This window comes from Odontesthes bonariensis, chromosome 4 (assembly GCF_027942865.1).
Source record: "Odontesthes bonariensis isolate fOdoBon6 chromosome 4, fOdoBon6.hap1, whole genome shotgun sequence".
Taxonomy (NCBI): Eukaryota; Metazoa; Chordata; class Actinopteri; order Atheriniformes; family Atherinopsidae; genus Odontesthes; species Odontesthes bonariensis.
In genome coordinates, this window is record NC_134509.1 from 32,391,347 (window position 1) to 32,409,472 (window position 18,126).

Below are 18,126 nucleotides of genomic sequence, written 5' to 3' on the forward strand. Positions count from 1 at the left end.
AAATGCAGTCTTTTCAAGTATTTAGGAATCCACTGTTGGATCTAATTACAATTGATATGTGGGGGTATTTTGCCATCTGCTCAAACTTTCCTAAACACCAAAAACTAGGCCAAATTATACACTTTGAGTGTTCATTTTAACTCGCAGCTCTTCCGTTGTGCATGTTGGAACAGCCTCCACTATTCTGGGCTGATAAACCACGAAGGTTGCCTTGCTTTGTTTCCCAATAGAGCTTTACAGATCTCCTCTGAAGGCTTAAAGTATTTACAGTGCCGCAGTCTGCCTTTCCTCGAGCAAAGCCTCCCTCAGGATGGCATTAAAGCTAATGGGAGAGATATGGCCCAACAGATGGAGTTGGCATGCTGCGGACTCATCCTCAGTCTCTGGGAGTTTGAGATGTCCTTTTTAGAAAACTGGCCAAGTCAAAGTTGAAATACCATTTCCCACATGGCCTTGAATGACATCACTGTGAGCCAAGATCTACGCTGGATGGTGTCATTTGCAAAGAATTAGTTGGGTGAGAGAGATTTTTTTCCTCAGAAATGTGGAATGCAATAAAATTTGCATGTGCTCAGTGGTTTAAAAAAGTGCTTTATTTTTTTTTTTTTGCACAGAAAATAGATGCTCTTGATTTCATGTGAGGTTATGACAACTTTCCATTTCTTGAAATCAAGTGTCCCTATTGCAGCTCAGTGGTACAGAACACAAAGTGACTCCACAAGTGAAGAGGAAAATTGTTTTCAAATGTGAACACACACCTACGCAGTCCAACCCAAACAACAAAGTCGTGACAAATTTGAGGCTATTAAAGACAACCAATATACAACTATTTACAATAACTGCTCTACAGTTTGTTGTCTCTTTAAGAATACACACTATTAATTATTTTTCAAAACCCTGATTCTTTGTTGCACTTGATAAAACAGCACCTTTATGATTCATTTAGATATGCAGGGATGTTTTCAAACGGCCAGTTATCCAAAATTACAATAACAACGAAAGAAAAGAATGAAAAAAGAGATGTATGCAGATGAAATGGCTTTTGTAAGGCTTGTGTAACTTCCATTTTTTTTGGAAAATACACTCTGGGCAGGTCTTTGTCTGTTTGTGTGGGGCCAGTCTTTGTGAAGCGTTCCAATAGTCTTTTCTGTGGAATAATTCAGTAAATCGGGATAAGAGAGAAAGTAACAATGACATTGCTCAAGTGTTCATATTTTACTTTACAATGCCTGTCTCCCTCTGTTGTAATAGATACAATGCTAACGTGGTCCCAAAACATTGCACAGCCTAAACTCACTGAATAAAGATATCAATTATTTCAAACACGTCTTAATTAAAATGCAGAAATGTTTGCATGCTCAGTGTGAATATAAGTCTTCTTCATAAGGCTCCAAATTTTCTTTGTTTTTGTTTTCTTGCATACCTTCATGTAAAACAAATTATTCATTTTTCAGGACAGTATAATTGTTTAAAAAATGAAGTACTGTTGTCAAGCTTTTAAATGCAATTTTTTTCTGTTTGTTTTTATGGACCGAGCACTTCAAACTGAATTTCCACTTAATTTCATTATTTTTAGCTTGGTTATGACATGCATTATAAGAGATTTAAAAGGCAGACACAATTGCACTTTAGGAGCAGTACAAATGTGAAGAAACAGCGGACACTGTGAGGTGTGCATCTTTTCGAGCATAATATTAAACTTGACGTGTCTGCAGTACATTGAGAGCGAACTGGGTGACCAGCAGAAGTCTCTTACCATCAGCATCACAACAGCTCTGAGCGAAAGTTTGACATTTGAGTCAAACCACTTTCTTCAAATGATGTTTAACGGGATGGGACACCATCCTCACACTTCCAAGAGACTAACAGTAACGGTCTTCACAACCTGGCCCCATGAGCGTTTAACATGTCTGACAGAGACAAAATGTGGAAGATCCCCTTCAACAAAACTGCCACCATTAAAGACGGATGCCAAAACTGAGGGGATTTTCACAGGGCTCTTCCAAACACACTCGATGATAATTAGAGGTTATACAAATCGTGCACCCAAACAGCATCCTGGTTCAGTTAAAGAACAAGAATACGATAGTAATTTCCTGGAAACTCATGTCCTATCTCGAGGACAGGAGGTATTTTGTTGAAATTGGTAACTGTGTCTCAGACCAAATGGCTATGACCTGTGGGGTTCCCCAGGGGTCAATCCTGGGACCCCTATTGTTCAATCTGTACATGCTTCCATTAGGCCAGCTAATATGTAGCTATAACGTGTCCTACCACAATTATGCAGATGACACTCAGATCTACGTGTCACTGATGGCAGGAGAATACGGGCCTGTAGATACATTGTGTCACTGCATTGAACAGGTCAGTGTGTGGATGCAAAACAATTTTCTCCAGCTAAACTCATTGAAACTGAAATCATTGTCTGTGGCCCACAGAAACAAAGAGAAAGTGTTATCAGTCACCTTGAGACTCTCTCTCTAAAACCTAATAATTAAGTTAGAAATCTCGGGGTAATATTGGACTCAGACCTGAACTTTAGCAGCCACATTAAATCAGTAACATCAGCAGCTTTTTACCATCTAAATATGCCAGAATCAAAGGAATAGTGTCAAAACCAGACTTAGAAAGACCAATCCATGCGTTTGTCTCCAGCAGGTTAGACTACTGTAACGGCCTGCTCACTGGGCTCTCTAAACGGGCTGTAAGACAGCTGCAGTACATCCAGAACGCTGCTGCTCGAGTCCTGACTAGAACCAGGAAATACGACCGTATTAATCCAGTGCTCAGGTCTCTGCACTGGCTTCCTGTCGCTCAGAGAATAGACTTTAAAACAGCTCTGCTTGTGTACAAGTCTCTTCATGGTCAAGCGCCAAAGTACATCTCTGACATGTTAGAGCCATATGAACCAACTCGGGCTCTGAGAGCCTCAGGGAGGGGTCTCCTGCTAGTGCCCAGAGTCAGGACTAAGCAAGGTGAGGCTGCGTTTCAGTTTTATGTCCCTAACATCTGGAACAGTCTTCCAGAAGATGTGAGACAGGCCTCAACTCTGACAATGTTTAAAATCGGGCTGAAAACAGTTCTATTTAGCTGTGCATAATGAAGTATTTTATCTGCACTCTTCACTTTTAAATTAATTAATTAATGATTATTTTTTATGGGTTTTTTGGAATGATTTCTTGTGATTTTATGTAGCTGTAAAGCACTTTGAACTGCCTTGTATACGAATTGTGCTCTACAAATAAAATTGCCTTGCCTTGCCTAGGAAGTATTTTGTCTATTTATATTTCGAAATAATAATTTTCAGAAATAAGGTCTATTTGGTTCTCGGATGTGAAACATAGTGACAAACACACATCTACAAACTGAATCTAATTTCAACATGGAGACCTCGACTCATCTTTGTGGCTCTGGGGATATGATGTGATAGGAGCTGACATTTTCAGTTTGCCCCCAGAAGCATAAACTATCTACATTATTGTAACCAACTGGTGGATCTCTATGCTCAAAAGAAAAAAGTTTTCCGCTTCCGCATGGCTACCCGTCATCAGGTGTGAGTGGGACAGTGTTTTGTTTGTAATTTGGATGAACTGGCCTCTTCAAGTCTTCCCTGTGAAAGGCACAATGGAAGAATTTATTAAAAGGTGTGACAGAAGTCTGTCTAAATGCAATTCGGTCTGACAGCTACTCACAGATGCACAGATTTTCTGATTCCTGATAAGTAACACAACCTGTGATTTTCTATGATGTTGATGGAAGGACTGACCCAAGAGGGAGCAGCAGCGCAGTTCAGTAGAAGAAAAAACTATTTAAGTTGTACAAAATTTTATTTCTTGTGCAAAGGAAGTATTTAAAAAAAACAAAAACATTTTGCTAACATTCTGCCAATCGTTTAATTTTTCCCTCTCTCAAACTTTCACTGGATGCTAGGTGCCACCAGATATCCATTGAAGGTGATGTAAACATCTACATCATCACTGTAAATAGCGTTCTCCCTCTCCCTTTTGTAGAGCCGAACCCAGACCTCATCATTCAGAGCCAGATCCAGCATGATACTCTGACTCTGCATGATAGATCTCTCGCTAGGCTGAGCATAAAGGATTGCTTGCTCCTTGTCATTGTGCATCAGGTGGAGGTACGTCTCCTTAAAGTTCCAAGTATGGATGTTGATGTTGAAGAAGTAGATTCCGGGCACGTAGCAGTAGAACTTGCCTTTAAACATGTTGAAGTGCTCATAGATGTTGACGAACACGGTGTCAAACACCAGTGCTTGGTAGTAGTCCAGGCTGTGCAGAGACTTGCGACGCCCCACAGAGAAGGAAGAATGAGGGATCTTGCAAGGATCTCCAGGGGCACCTGCCTGGCCTTTGCTGCCTTTAGGGCCCATCGGTCCTCGGAAGCCAGCAGAGCCTTCCAGACCTGGTTTTCCAGGAGTGCCCTTGTCTCCTCTGTCTCCTTTATCACCTGGAGGGACACGATGAAAACACAGTTGAGGGGTGCAGATAGACAGACCTCAAGCTTAAAAGGGATTCTGCATGTCTATGGAAGATACCAGGAAAAAACAAGTTAGCGCTTCCTGGGTAAACAACCAATCAGAAGACACCGTTAATTTATCCATGCACACAACAATACTGAGCCTTTTCTTTGTCTGTCATAGTGATTATTAAGTCCAGAAATGGCAATAAATTTGAAAGAGTGCTATTTTGTTGAAATATTAGTGCTAATTGTGGACTTCAAGACTACACATTCTCACAGAAGTAGGTAAGACACGTGTGTCTGACAAATGTGAGCCATTTCTGGATTATGATCACAGTCTGTGACTGTATGAAGTTTCTCCTTTATATGAGGCAGTGGCACATACACATGTAAAAAACATGAAAGTAGGGCTGCATTTATCAGAACACGAGTGCTAAGCTACACACTTTCATGAATACAAATGTATTCCACACAAAAATAAATCACAGTATCTTAATATGAATCATTCTGACAGTACACCTCTATCAAGTACACTGATTAAAACATAGATGTCCAAGTGTAGTGTGTGAACTTTGACAGGTTGGGTTGTTTCAAGTCCAACACAACGAGCTGTGTAGTTCCTGGCAATGCCCATTACAATATTTGTCAGCAACTATCATTTTGCCAACATTTAAAACTTTTTTGGACCTGTGATCATACATCTATTACTGGCTTTTCATTTATTTATTTTTTTTACAATGAAGACAGTGTGGCTTCTACCCGAAACATGTGCTTCAAACAGATTAAAAAGAAGCTGTAAGAGCAAACGCTTCACAGTTGGAGACACTTTTCGTTGAGGGATGACATGTTTCTACAGTGGCTGTGGTAAAGAAATACGTCAAAATCATCCCGATAGATCCAGAATTGTAGCTTTCCAACAGCATCTATAAATCTGTACCTGTTGTTAAGATGGCCGGTAAATTTCAGGAGTATATCTAAAAAAAACTGGGACGATTCTTCTACTGATCTTATTGTTGCATATTTTCCTAACAGTTGAAATCTTAAGAATCTAGAACATTCATTCTGAGATCCAGAGAACACGTCCAATAAACATATTTACTAGTATAAAAGAGGGAATTTTTTTTTATGATTTTGCCTTTCATCTAAAATGTTTTTCAGCCATAATGGACCTCCTGAACATTCTTAACACTGTGTAAAAAAGGACTTCAAATCTTGTAAATGTCACTGCAGAGTCCAAAACACATGCAGATTTAGTTTTAAACGACTCTGTCACCCTTTCATCCCCCTAACCTCCCGATTATAAATACACAGGAGTTGGAACAGCACTCAACCAAATCAACAATCAAGTTCTCACATCTACTGCTCCTACATTTCCTCCTGCTCCAACTTCAGCCACAGTCCTCTAATATTATGCCCAAGAAGCCGCAGCCTCCATTCCATGCTCTGGCCCTTGGACTGCGTTTCATTCGCTTAACTCTGGAAACACCCTGGCCCAGCCTCTGGTTCCAGCTACCAATTACCTGCACAACTAAATCAGCAGGAAAATATGTGGCTATTTTAAAAGTGGCCACAATAACACACACAATCCACATTAACTCACTGCAACTATTTTTGCTCTTTTGAGAATGTTTAAGCACCACAATTTATTTTATGTATTACAGCCCCTCTATAAAACTGTAAAACTATGTAGGCAAGTGTGTGTGTGTGTGTGTAAGAGAGTCAAGAGAGAATGATTTCTATTCCTCTTTTGTGGCTCAGCTGCTGAACTGATTTAGGGGTTGATCTTAGGTCAGAACAGACTTGGCATGTTCAGTTATCGAAGGGCCAATACGGCTTTGGTTCAGTTGCCTGCTCAGCATCTGATTTCGGTTACATGTGTTCCCACAAATGCTTTTCTCTGGCTGTGATTGTGCACTTGTTGGAAATCCCTGTCTTTTTTAAAGCCTTTTACACTGGGACACCGCTGATTCCTCCAGGCTTATACATTCACAATAATGCAAGGCAAACCTACGAAAACAATTAATCACAACACACACATGTTCTACATTGACCTTCTTTGCAGCCTGACCAGTAACATTACCTCGGACAACCTGTCGCTGACTGATTTGGCTGTGACCAGAATGAGTTGAATCGGCCAAGTGTATTAAGCAGATGTCTTCATGGGTCCACAGAGTTTCTAGGACAACCAACTGAGGAATTTTGCTGGTCTGAGTACACATTTTTTTTTTCATTGCAATGTAGCTGGGTTCTCTTTACTCACAGCAGGCCTTAAGTTAGAATGTCTGGTTAATTGATATGTATCACTACCCCATTTATGCCCAGCTGCCACAGCTAGACTAACAGCCCAGCTTTGTTCAAGTAAGTTTGTGCCTATTGCATTAGTCACAGAATTAAAAAAAAGGTGTACAGATTAAAAAAAGTGTAAAGGCCCTTTTCATTTCTTTTAATTCTGTGAGTGAAGTGGTTATACTTACTCAAATTTCTTAAAAGTAAATGGAGAAGACTTGTAGTAGTAATTGTTATACACAACAAACCGAGACCTCACTGTTGCTGTGTCACAAGCACTGTCACAAATATATGTCTGATATTTTTGTGTCCAATACATTGGAATTCAAAGCCAAAAAGACTTCTAACAACAAATGCAATAAAAATACAAGCTTGTTCGGCATTTATTGAGATCTATATAGTGTAAGTTATGCTGATACAGACAAAGTAATATGCTTCTCTCAGAGCCAGACTGCCTTTGTATAAATGGGCTTGTTTGTGCTTGTATAAATTCTGTAGATAGCAAAATGTATTTTTCCCCCCTCTGGGCTTCTTTGCCTAATGGCTCACATAAATGAATGTATTCATATGCTTTTCCCATGGCAGATACTGTAATTTATTCGATCATTAATTTTCCATACCCACTCCATCCTTGTCAGGGTTCCGAGGCGGACACTGTCGAAAGTTGTGAAATCTACCAGCACTTCAGGCTCTATGCTCACAAGATGTGAAAGAGAGACTGATTTTTAAGTGGTTTCTGGTTGTTTCTATTAGTGGTGCATCTAATTTTCTTGTCAATGGCAGTCTTTCCTTTTCCTTTTTTTTTTTTTCGTCTAATTTCCACTTAACCATCAATGCATAATTACACTTTGCAGTTCTGTTCTAGCATGATTGCTCTTTTGATTAAGTACTACTTTTGTCAGGCACACAGCCATCTGGATAAGCAGAAGCACTGATCATGGAAATGTAGCTCACAACATGGAGCTAGTCACGGACATTCATGGGTGACAGATTTCAGTAAATTACTGTCAAAATCCCCTGCAAACACTGTACTATAAGTGTAAACTACCTGTGAAACAAAAAATAAAAAAAAAATATATAAAAAGTTGGTCCTCGTGAATTCCTTCAGGAATCATAAGAAGAGCTGAAAAGTGGAGTAGCTAACATATACCTATAAATTGGCGCTTGTTAACTCTACAGTTTGCAATCAACAGTAGCAGAAGGCACTGACGCTCCTGATACCTTTGAGAATAGTCATGTTGATGACAGTTCTGACTTCAGGCATTTGATAATGAGCTGTGGCTGGTTGAGGGTCTTGATGGTCGCAGCATCGTCTGCAGAGTCTGGAAGGAGATCTTGAGGGGGAGGGGACGCAGCAAACCAAGGGGAGGAACAACAGCAGCCTCAAACACGCTGTCAGCATGGCTATAACGACCTACGGAAGGAACAAAAACAAGGCAAAGAGAGTTCATTTAAAAAAAAAAAAAAGATTAACTTCTGACATTCAGAGGTCTTGGAGAAAGAGAGAAAATGTGGTCATTAAATGTGGTCAATAACATTTTGATGCAAAAAACATCAGTAGGGATTATACATCCGATATGCTTTCACAAACATTTCTGAGGAAATGTGTGCGCTGCACCCTCTCTAGTAAGCACTGTTCCTCTGTCACGTACCCACAAGGCAACAATTTCTCTGCCGCCGCTCTCTATAACTAAAATATCCACAAATTATAAGAAAGAACGTTGTGCTTTACATTAAAGCTACCCATTGAATGAGCAAATAAACAAACTTGGAGTTAAAAAAGATAATACAAGATAACCAAAAAATTGAATTCATCATCTCTGTAAATAAACACTAAGCATGTGGTACTTGTTGATGCTTCTTCCCAAAGTTTCTTAATATAAACATAAATACATATGTCTCTATAATGACTTCTGGGAGAGCAGGACCCTCCAATGTTTCAAATGCCTTAAGTCTCTCAAGTTGCTCATGCCGGGACTCCCTGGAAGAGGACATCTTTTTTTTACACTGAGGGACTTTCTTGCCCAAATATGTGTAAAAAAATAATAAATTAATGTTGTATAATAGCAAACAGATTGAAAAAGGACACATTTCCCATTCTTCTCTCAGCATTTGACTTATCAGTCATCTATGACTTTGGCTGTGGGTCTTCTTCACTTTTATTGACAGCTGCTCCTTTGATCTTCTTCCAGTATGGGGAGTTTGAAGTTAAGTAGTTGCAACTTATTTTAAGCTTTCAGACTGACTGATGTATGATTGACTACACCACAGTTCTTATTGCTGTCTTCCTATTCAGCAGCTTTAGTTTGCTTGTTCATATCAGCTATAATAACAAACAATTCATCAAACAATTAAACAGCTGACATAACTGAGTTTATAAGCTCCAGATAATTCAGTTGGCTCAATGAGAGGATCTTTGATTTTATGTATAGCAGGGATGTCAGTGTTTCTGAAACCATCAATGTTTGTTGATCAAATAATCCCAAGTAATTACGTTTATCAAAACGCATACATTCAACTATTCAGTCTCTAAACATACTTTGTTCTGCTCAGTTCTGCAGGAAGCTGAAGTGTATCTCAGCCGATATAGAGCATGGAGCATAGTGTGAACAATTTTCATAGGAACTACTTCCTACTGTGGAATAACCCCTGCTGAAAGCTGTTTTAATAAAACAATAACATTTATGTGACTTTGTCTTTGCCCTGCTCCTTACCTACACAAAGATGGCAGAAAAGCTTAATGCATAGACTGTAACGATGATGGTGTCACTACATTAAGTTTAATTTAGGGAATGTTGTTGTCTATACTTGTACTGACGATCAACTTTAAAGGTGATAAGCAGTAAGAACAGTTTCTTTAGGCCGCCCCCAAATTGTTTATAAAAGACTAAGTACACTTGTGTTTTTAACTGGATATTCTTAGATGTAATTTATTATTCAAATGTAAAGCAATCTTTCCAAACAAATGAAGGACATTCTTACTGTTGTAAACCAGCGTATCAAAAGTAATAAATCAAAGGTACATATATTTACTTGTTGCCTAATTAATTTATGTACAGCAACTCTTATTACAAATCAGCTGAAAAGACTAATGACAGTCAGAGACTTCTCCCTTGTATCTTTCTTTGGGTTTACACTAACTCCTAACAATTTTATGGGGATGGTGTGACCCTTATTCATCAACCACATCCACTTGACGTTTATTTGTTTGATGACATTAGCTGCCACCTTCTGAGAAACAAAGCTGATGAGAGATTTGCTTTTGAACCAGAGCCAAAAGGATGTTCTTTCTGTTGAATGACATTTGCTCCTCATCTAAGAGACTGATATGTAACACCAGTTGTCTGAAAAGCAAACAGTGAAAATGAAAACAAGATGAAATGTCAGAGAAAAACGAGGAAAGAAAACAAACAGGGACAAGACGTATGAGAGGAATAACAGAGCGATTCTCTGGGGTTTTTACAATGATGGATGGATAATAACAGGATTCAAGATGATGGATGGAGCATGACGATGAGAAAATGAAATAGAGTAATATACAACTTTAACAGTTATTACCAAAATGTGTATTTCTGCTGCAGTGAGCCAGATATCAGAGAACACAGAAGTGCTTACTTCCACAAAATGTTTGGTTCAAATGTATCACATTTATTTTTCACTTGCTTTGATCCATAGTCTACAGTTTTGATCGATAAAACAGTGCCTGCTACAACAAAATGGCTTCAATTCCTTTAAAATTACTCAAACTAAAGCTACAGATTTGCAATGAATACCATAAAGACGGGATGAACGGTGCAGCTTGGAGGTGCTTACATTGGAACATTGAGCTAATGTGGAATCTAAGTGATTATTTGAATACTTTTTTCTTCTTGGAGTGCTGTTAACTGTGGATTTACTGCACTGATACTAAAAATGACATTTTGGAGACTTCAAAGAATCCCACAGGCTTCTGAATATTTGCACTGTGGTTACCACAGTTTTTCTCAGTAGGGTAGTTTATCTCAACAGTAAATTTGACATCACTGGAATGCAGCCTACAGACAAAAAGAAACAGTGTTCAAAAAGGAAGAAAATGACATCCACTCGTCTGACTGTCTGTGATTTCTGCCTGGTACCCGAGCCACTTCCTGGTTGTAGCTACAAAGGTACTGATGTAGCCACTGATAAACTGCTGAGGAAGGTAAAGTGTGCTGCCAAGCAATAAAACAATTGTAATCACTGTTAATTGCAATTTTCTGAGTAGTTAATTAAGATTAATTGCATGATTCCATGTAGTTAATCAAGATCATTCATAACCCACTCATATAGAAATCAGCGCCACTTCTGGTCTCCGCCTTACCGGGGAAGCTGCCGAAGTCTGGTTGCTCCCACAGCGTTTGTTGTAGTTTTGTGGTTGACTTGCTTGCAATAATGTAAGCTGATTGTAATCAGTCAAAACTGAGCTCAGTGATTCAGAAATCAGCAGTCTCCACTGGAATAAACAGGGGATCATAACTGTAATTGACATGGTTAATGGGGTAAACGTTACAAAGTGGGATTTGGGATTTTGGGAGTTAACTGTGATGGTTCTTGTTAAATTGATAAAAAGAATGCATGTGCTATTTTATTCTTGCTGATGTGAGTGCATTTTCCTGACATCCACAGTGACTTTTATAGACACTTCTCATTGTCTTCCTCCCAAAAATGTCCCCATGGTTCATTTGTTCATGCAAGCAGGTATAACCACAAATTCAAAATAAATGAGACATCTGGTGGTCATTGGAAGCAACTGCATGTGTGGTGTAAAATGATGGTTGCATAGAGCTACTGAAAACTAAATTCAGTCCCAGCTATATCTAATGTAGCTCTTAGCTATAACCCTAACCAAGATATGGTATTGCCTATGTCCAACCAGGAAGTGACAACATTTCCTTTTAATATGGTATGACATGAAACCAAGGCAAAAAGCAAAGTTCCATTTTCGAAGGCCCCAAACATGATCTTTTTCTTACTATAGACAAACAGTTTTGACTTCCAATCCTAAACAAGTAATATTATTCCCTAAACCCAACCAGGAAGTGAGACAAATATCTCAGTAAATTGTGTTAATAACTGGATGTAACACAAAAGTTAACACACATACACACACATACACATATATATATATATATATATATATATATATATATATATATATATATATATATATATTTATATAAATTTATATGTAAACAAAACAATAGATTTTCACATGATGCAATTTTTGATAATGCAACATGCTACGATATAACATCAAGCCATTTAAGCCATTGTTGCCTACTTAACAAGACAGAATAGTTTCCGAATAAAGAAACATCAAATAAACATATTTAAGTTAGGTAACCTCCGGCAAAAAAGGAAATAGTTGTAGCTAATGTAGTATAAAGTACATTATGAGTGACTAAACACCATTCCCTTCTTTGGCCTACAGAAACCATGTGTTCCATCATTAATTTTTTCTCAACATCCCCCCTGCCCTGACCCTCAGGCCATCAGACCCCTCTCCCTCCTTGGTGTGTGCACACCTCGATCCATGATCATGAGCAGCTAGCAGCCTAATGAGCACACCACACTCTGCTGATACTGGCAACCACAACACACATCCAGCAGATTCATTTAAGAAGCCACGTCAACAGCGCCTGAGCATCAATTTGGCACGCAGCTGCAATCCGGATAAACCACTCAGAGCTACACAACTGAAAACACACGCAAAGCCGGGCAGTGAGCCGGCGCGTGAGAACGCGCACGGCATTGTTACTGTACCAGTGACTTTTGGAAAAAAAAAAAAAGAAAAGATTACTGCTGCTGAGTTGGCGACTTCTAAATAACTTCTATAATCCTGCACGTCTCTGCAGGCACGCAGCTGCGCCGCCGGGTGTTCCTTAAACTTCTAACTTTTTCCCCTTTTTCTCTCTTCGGCGAATTATCATGCAGAGTCGCGTCGACCGATTGTTGTAAAGCCGCTGTCACATCATGTCAGAGTGTGAAGTCGCTTCTCTTACCTGGTGGATTCTACCGCACTCGAGGAGGAAAAACACACTGCTGCTGTCAGATTGAGAGGTGGAACAACTAAGAGGAAGCCAGTCTCTAACTCCCCCCCCCCCCCCACACACACACACACACACATACACACACACACACTCCCTCCCGCTCTGTCTATACACTCACACAGAACACACATACAGCACATGCCCTTACTGCCTCCATCATGGATTAACATCAGAAGTCAACAATCAGTCAGTATTTTTCCCTGTGATCACCCCCCCACTTATATCACTCCATTTAAACAGCTCAAGCATCACTCCTACTGAAGTCATTTATACTGTTTGCATGGGGGGGATTCAATATAGGTCACTACTCCTCCCTCTTCCTCCTCTATCCACATTTTACTTTTCTGTGCCAATTTTACTTGGATTTGCTCCAAATAAATCTGCACTACAGCACCTCCCGCACAGTCTCCCTGTAATTAATCAGTTACACTGTGGACACTCGTCTTTTCGTCCCCTCAACTAAAATGCTCCGCATCTCTGTGCAAAACCCCATTGTAGTGTCAATAGAACTTGATTAGGCAGATAACGGAGTCAGACACTTTAACCCCACTGCTGACCTGTGAGGAGCAATCCACCCTCATCAAGGTGAAGTCGAAGGTTCAGCAGGCATGTTCGTATCTCCTGGTCATCCTGGTTGCTCGGTCCATTCCACCAATGGTCCCATTCATGTGCACAAAGTAAATCATATAGATTTGTAAACTGGGAAAAATAAATGAATAAAGACAGATGCACACTGTGAGTCATTCTCTTATTATTACAATTGACTTTACATACTCAAAGAACACCTGAGGGCAGAAGAGAATATCAATTTTAAACCTGCCTACCTTTTTAGTCTACCTCTTTTTATCCAGCAGGTTATCCAGCAGACTTATGTGATCAAAGTCGAAGTAGAACAAAGTCATACTTTTGTGACCCTGGCCTGGGGCAACATAAACCCTTTCTTTCTCACTGATGGAAATGTACTTGGGGTTTGGGGGGTTGCTGTGATGGTAAAAACAGCTCATTACACAGCTCTTGTGTTTTTTTCTCGTCTATAAAAAGCACAGAGATTTCATGGTGCATCTATCTTTACAGTAACATCCTGATATTTACCAGGAGCTGTCTTGAGCCTGCATGTGTTGGTCACCTTCTTTCTCCTTTGCCTGACTCTCCATCACCCACACTCCCCTTCTTCAATAGGAATTTGGCTGTGTTCTGCTTGTTCTTTTTCCTGTCATCCTAATGGTGAAGAGCCAGACAACCAGACGCCTCGGAGGTGACGGGGCAAAAGAGAGTGGTTCTACATGGACACTGTATTTCTGCAACAACAAAATGTCCCATTGTCACAGGTTGTAAGGTTTAGTGTGGAGAAACCAACTGACCTAAACACCCACTGCTTAGTCTGGAGCTCTCATTCACAATTTCTAAAAATAAAGTATTAAGTGTTTGGATTTCACCAATCCACAGTCAGGCCGATTCTTTTCAAAATGGGCAAAATGAAAGACTATTGCTACCGTACCCAGGAGTGGTCAGCCAAGTAAGATCATCACTCATCAAAGCATCATAAAAGCTGTGTAATGGTCTGTGAGGTCTAAGAGGAAGCCAAAGTGACTCATAAACAGCTAAAGGCTATTTTCACATAAGCTAATGCAAATGCTGATGGTGTTAGTGTTCCCTTTCACCATCAAGAGAACACTAAGCATTAGTGGTGCTTTCCGAAAGGAATGTTGCCGCCTATCTGCAGTTTGCTAAAGATCACAGAGAGAAGCCAGAAGGTTGCTGGAACACTGTTATGGTGACAAATAAGGCAAAAGTTTTACATGTAGACGAGAGGCGTTACATTTAAAGATGGGAAAACACAGCATTCTGGCATTAACATTTTGTCCTGTATGTTAAAGATGATGTTGGTTAAGTCACGGTGATGACTGTGGGCCACTTTTTCATAGCCTCCAGTTTATGACTTGGTTGTTACCATCTTGGGTATTTGCAGCCAAAGGTAACTTGCAAGGCAGAGATCTGGCTGAGAATCTGGGAACTCTCTCATGTGATGATATTGGAAAGTTTTCCTTTATGATTAATTGATCAGTTGTGTTCTCCATATGGATTTTAATAGGACTTGCATGACAAACCATTAGGTCAAATATATGCAGAAAATACAAAAATCTGGGGGTTCGTTGCCATGTACAGTTGAAGTCATTACATAGCATCCACACCCTTTACAATAAGCAGTTATGATGTGAAGTGTAGAGACAAGGTAATACATGTCATCTGTTTGCTGCTGTCTGGACACCCTATAGCTACCTGTGAAAACGGGTGGTTCACATTTTATCCACACAAAGTATAATATTGACTGACATTTCTCTCAACAACAGGCAGACCTTTGAGGAGACCTTGTGAGCAGACGGAAACCCAGACATAGCCTTCAGCTAAGCTTTCTAACACAATACAACAGGCCGATGAAATGATGAGACTGTGCAGGGCTATGTTTGTGAGATCTTGCGTGACCCTTAGAGGGCAAGACAGTTGAAATTGCCTCTTCTGCCAAAGACCTTTGGATCTGTAATATGGAATACAAACTGGGAAATTCAACACAACCAGGTTTCAATCATTCCCTTTAAAGTGGTGACACAAACGAAAAATTGAGCACATGGATAAATCAATCTTTCACAGCTGAGCAGGTTGTCGGGACTCTGAGCCATGTTTTTAGCACAAACTCTTTGGGGTTGCTTTTATCTGAACTTGGGACTGATTTCAGTGGAACGTGTAATGAAAGACTGCAACAGTTCAGAGCTTGAGATAAAAGCCTGACAAAAAGACGATGGGTACTCTTACATGATGCATTTTCTGACACAACTTTTTGTAATAAATACAATAATGATGTGTTGACATAAACAAAACAAACATGTTGAAATTAAGTAAGCTAAATATCCCAGCTATTTTGATAATGAAAAAAAAAAGTTAAATCTTTTAAAATGGGATAGATGCTTTCAGTTCTTGTAGAAATTGGAACATTTAGGAATTTAAAAACTATCTGAAGGTCAGAGACTTTGTCTGTGTTTGTGAAACCATTCTACTAAGGATGATTTAAAATGACAGGAAATGCATAAGCATGGGGAAAGGGGATAACACAGCTCCAGTTCTAGTTCGTTGCTCAAAAGTGGCGGCTGATTTGTTGACAAAAGTAAAATGCCATGAAGCCTCGAGTTATCTTGGGGATGTTGTGAAATAAATTGTCAATCTTACAATCTGCAAAGTAGGTATATTTCTACATTTTCTTAAAAGAGGACAGTTTTTTGGCACAGAATGTTTTTTTAAATTTCATCCAAGTCTGCAGTCATTGTTCTTCTGTGTTTTGGCCTCCATATGTTCCAGGTTAGTACTCCCCCTGAGGTCTACATCCATTCATGTTTTTCCAGCTGTAGTATGTGTGTGTATGTATCGTTAACTGCAGGATCAGAGTGTTTCATGACATGGATGCAGATGGAACTTTCCATGTGTGGCAAGCCTTAAATTGAGATGGGTCACTTCCCGTGGAAGTATAGGCCTACATACTGACACCAGAGTTTAATTTGCGCTTGATTCGATATTCCTAGCAATATGCAGTCTTTCATGATGTGTTGAACCAACACTGATGAAGACAAAACTGCTTCAAAGAATGTTCCTAAGATTTCCATATGATCATTTTTGCCTCATTGTGTAGCCAAAAAGAAAATTGGTTGGCGTTTGTCTTTGAAACAAACAAAAAAGTTTGGATGAATCACGACTGAATCCATGTTTAGATTACACTGATTCGGTGATCCTACTCAGGTATCATGAAAAAAGCATATTTATTTTTACTTTTTCAGTGCTGCTGCTACCCTGTAGTAAAATCATAGTGGAGGCAGATTCACTGCATTACAGTAATACAGCACAGCCTGATGTTGATCAGGTAGGAGTACATATTCATCCACATGACTCCACATGTCAGAAACATTCATTTTCAGTCCTTTTGAGACCTTGTTGCCTGTGTGTAAAACTATCTCTCTCTAGCATCTTGTCTTTTCTTCTGTGTGTTTCTCAGCTCTTTTGTATTTTTTTTCTTTTGAGAATAATCCAGTTGTATCAAGTCCCAGCTCAGCGTGATGACTTTGGGTCCCATCTGTGGAAATTCAGTGTGAATGAAAATGAAACAGATGGTCGGAGAGTTGATCATGTTTGTGTGTCTGTTTGTGTGAACCATGAATCTTATTTGAAAGGGGCAGGTGTGTGTTGTTTGTTTTTAGCAATGTCAATGTCTTGACTGAAATGAATAAGTAGTTTATGGTTGAGGACTACCTAACTTTCAGTTCCCCTGAACTGAAACACTAATTACTCAGAAGCAACATATGTAAACATGTCACAAAAATGATTTTGCAGTTTCATTTACATTTTACATAAGCTCAAGCTGTAAGCATTATACTCAACAATTTGATTGAAATTTCCCCACTTCATATATGAATCATTCTTTTTCAAGTTGTTCTTCATTTACAAAGATGGAAAGATAGCGTGTTCTGCATCATCAGTGGAATGAAAATGTATTTAGGCATCTTAATGGCACGATCATGCTTGGCGGTGTTGTTGCTTTGGTTTCTGAGTCCCAAGTCGGGCTGAGCAGATTTCCCGGAGTCTGGATTGCTCCTGCAGGCACACCTGCTTCTCATCTGCCCTCATCAGGACACTGTTATTGGAGCTTAAGGAGCAGTCCTCGCCAGATTGTCTAACTACCTTTGTGGTAATTCGGCCGACTCCAGTGTTTTCCTCATTACCTTTTTTTCCCAAGTGCTCGTCTGGTTTCCTTTTGCCTGTATTGCCATCCAAGGTTGGATCCATCTCATCAGCCTCTTCCACTTACCTGCCTACTCGCTCCACTGCCGACTCAGAGCCGGATTCAGCTCACACACTTCATTAATTAATAAATTCTGTTTCTCCATTTCTCCCAGTGTTCTGTGTCTGCACTTGAGTCCATACCTTCAGGCGCCGAGTCACCTAGCCGTGACACTTAAAATGTGAACATCGTGACAAGTTAGATTTAAACAAAAAGCTGATCCACTCTAATGTATGACCATTGTAAGACATGATGCAGCCTGGTATATGAATTAAACATTTCATTGTCTGCTTTTTGTTGTTGTTAAAAATGTTCCCCTTATTAACCTCCCAAATGCAATGTGATTAGTCTGAGGGATTTAAAGAGGATTTAATGAAGAATTTACAGTATTCTAAAGCAAACTCAAAGTTCAGGAGCCACCATCACTAAACCTTTCACAGCAAAACTAAACCTATTCACAGAACAGAAATCTTT

General features: G+C 39.5%; 1 protein-coding gene across 1 annotated transcript; it reads right to left on the bottom strand.

Annotated features, from left to right (window-relative positions):
* Nucleotides 1-571: 571 nt before the first annotated feature.
* Nucleotides 572-12,852, bottom strand: c1qtnf6b (C1q and TNF related 6b). The gene is made up of 3 exons (XM_075463989.1): nt 12,783-12,852; nt 7,984-8,176; nt 572-4,464 (listed from the first exon to the last, which is right to left on the bottom strand). Exons 2-3 carry the CDS (start codon nt 8,162-8,164, stop codon nt 3,917-3,919), a joined length of 729 nt encoding a protein of 242 aa, XP_075320104.1. The 5' UTR covers nt 8,165-8,176; nt 12,783-12,852; the 3' UTR covers nt 572-3,916.
* Between the last annotated feature and the right edge of the window lie 5,274 nt (nt 12,853-18,126).